The 2,224-nt window shown below is 57.3% G+C and overlaps 1 protein-coding gene across 1 annotated transcript; it reads left to right on the forward strand.

The window, feature by feature from the left end:
• Nucleotides 1–968: 968 nt before the first annotated feature.
• On the forward strand, nucleotides 969–2,219 carry LOC125532306 (cation/H(+) antiporter 2-like; the record flags this gene model as incomplete). The annotated part of the gene is made up of 1 exon (XM_048696425.1): nucleotides 969–2,219. A coding segment is annotated over exon 1 (1,251 nt), but the record flags the coding sequence as incomplete, so codon positions are not given.
• Between the last annotated feature and the right edge of the window lie 5 nt (nucleotides 2,220–2,224).

Raw genomic sequence — 2,224 nt, forward strand, 5'->3', positions numbered from 1 at the left:
ACCTTTTTATTTATTGCTGGACTATCCTTATTTTCATGCTCTATTGCATTCGATTGCAGGATGTGCCAAAAAGTTGAGAGATGTGATTGTTAGCACATGCGTGTATCTGAATAGTAGGTTGTGCTTTATTCATTTCTTTGATGGCTGACACAATGGTTGTACACTTGGAGCTGTTGTACGCATGCATTATCATTCATTTTTGTGTAGAGTAGTTAGCCGCAGTGGTGGATAATGGAAAATAAAAACTGGGCGGGCCAGCCTAGAGGAGAACACAGAAAGAAAAAGATAGTGGAGTGTTGCTTGCTAGTGTAGTTTAGCTGATAATACGGTCTTGCAGTTTAGCTGATAATCTCGCCAAATTTGCATAAGTCGAGGGGAAAAGCAGCCGTGGTAATGTAGATGTAGGTAGACATGTTTGGTTGACCCAAACCGTGTACCTATGACTTTTGCTGATAATTAATAAAGTTGGCGAGTTCTAGAAAAAGAAAAAAAAAGCTGATAATACGGTCTTGCAGTTGCATGTCGGACTGATGAGCAGATTCGAGCTAGCTAATACTACTAGCCGGACTGATGAGCAGATCATTGGTGTAACCCAAGGATATTCAGTGTTGCATGCCAAGACATGCATGTTGTACCTACCTACTCATGCAGTGTCGGACTGCACATGCATATTGACAGTAGGTATAATTTTTCCCGCATGGGCTTTTTCCCTCGACTCCACATGCAATAAATATGTGCAATGAATTTATCAAGTGCGTTTATTTTTTTTATTTTTTCACTTTTTTATTACTACTCTACTAATGATGGATGGATGGACGGAGGAGGCGAGCATGCATGCATGCACGTCCATCCAATATATTATATCCATCCACCCATATATAGCAATCGCCAAGCTCGTCGCCGGAGTTTGGCCGGCCGGCCGGCCACCTTCCATCCATCCGTCCATCCAAACCCAACGACGACTACGGATGGAGTCCGGCGTGGAGTGCGCGGACGTGGTCCACGGCGACTACTTCATGGGCGGCATGATGGTGATCAACGGCCTCATGGCCCTCGTCCTCCTCCTCTCGGGCCTCTTCCACTCCTTGCTCCGCCGCCTCGGCCAGCCCAGCATCATCTCCCACATCCTCGCCGGCGTCGTCGTCGGTCCCACCTTCCTCGGCCGCGCCGTCGACCTGCGCCGCCTGGGCATGCACAACGCCGGCAGCGCGCTGGGCGACACCATCTACTACCTCCGCATCGTCTTCATGTTCTTCCTCGGCCTCGAGATGGACCTGCGCTACCTCCGCCACAACCTGCGCCGCTCCCTCCTCCCCGCCTGCGGCGGCTCCGCCATCAGCTTCCTCCTCGCCGTCGCCGCGGGGCCCTTCTTCTACGGCATGCTCCACCCAAGCTCCGCCGCCACCTTCCACCCCCAGAAGCTCTACGCCTCCACCGCGCTCTTCATCCTCGTGCTCACCAGCACCGCCTCCCCGGTGCTCATCCGCATCGTCACCGAGCTCAAGCTGACCACCTCCGAGACCGGCCAGCTCGCCATCGGCGCCGCCTTCGCCACCGACATCGCCAGCCTCACCGCCATCAGCATGATGGTGGTCAACCCCACCATCTTCGGCCACGACGGCAAGCCCCTCCCGTCGCGCTCCTCCTCCTCCTCTTGCTCCACGCAGTTCCTCCTCTTCCTCTGGATGGCGCTGGTGGTGTGCGTCGCCGTGGCCGTGGCCGTGAGGGCGGCCAGGCTGATCAACCGGATGAAGCGGGGCCGGCAGTACGTGAGCAAGTACGAGCTGCTGGGCATGCTGCTGCTCATCGTGGGCCTCTCCCTGGCGGTGCAGTTCATGGGGTACAGCGCCTCCATGGCCGCCTTCCTCATCGGCCTGGCCGTGCCGCGCGAGGGGCCCCTGGCGCGCACGCTCGTCGACCGCCTCACCTACCCGGTGCACCAGATGGTGATGCCGCTCTGCTTCGGCGCCATCGGCGCCAGGCTCGACTTCGCCGAGATCGGGCGCTTCACGGCCACCCAGTTCGCCTTCGCCGTGGCCTTCACCACGGCGGTGAGCTCCGCCGGGAAGGTGGGCGGCACGGTGCTGGTGGGGCGGTGGCTGGGCATGTCGGCGCGGGAGGCGCTGGGGCTGGGGTTCCTGCTCAACGTCAAGGGCTACTCGGACATCCTGGCCATCAACTTGGCGGACAAGAGCAATGTGTGGGGCGACACGGCGCAGGTGGT

Source organism: Triticum urartu, unplaced genomic scaffold, assembly GCF_003073215.2.
Source record: "Triticum urartu cultivar G1812 unplaced genomic scaffold, Tu2.1 TuUngrouped_contig_9646, whole genome shotgun sequence".
NCBI lineage: Eukaryota > Viridiplantae > Streptophyta > Magnoliopsida > Poales > Poaceae > Triticum > Triticum urartu.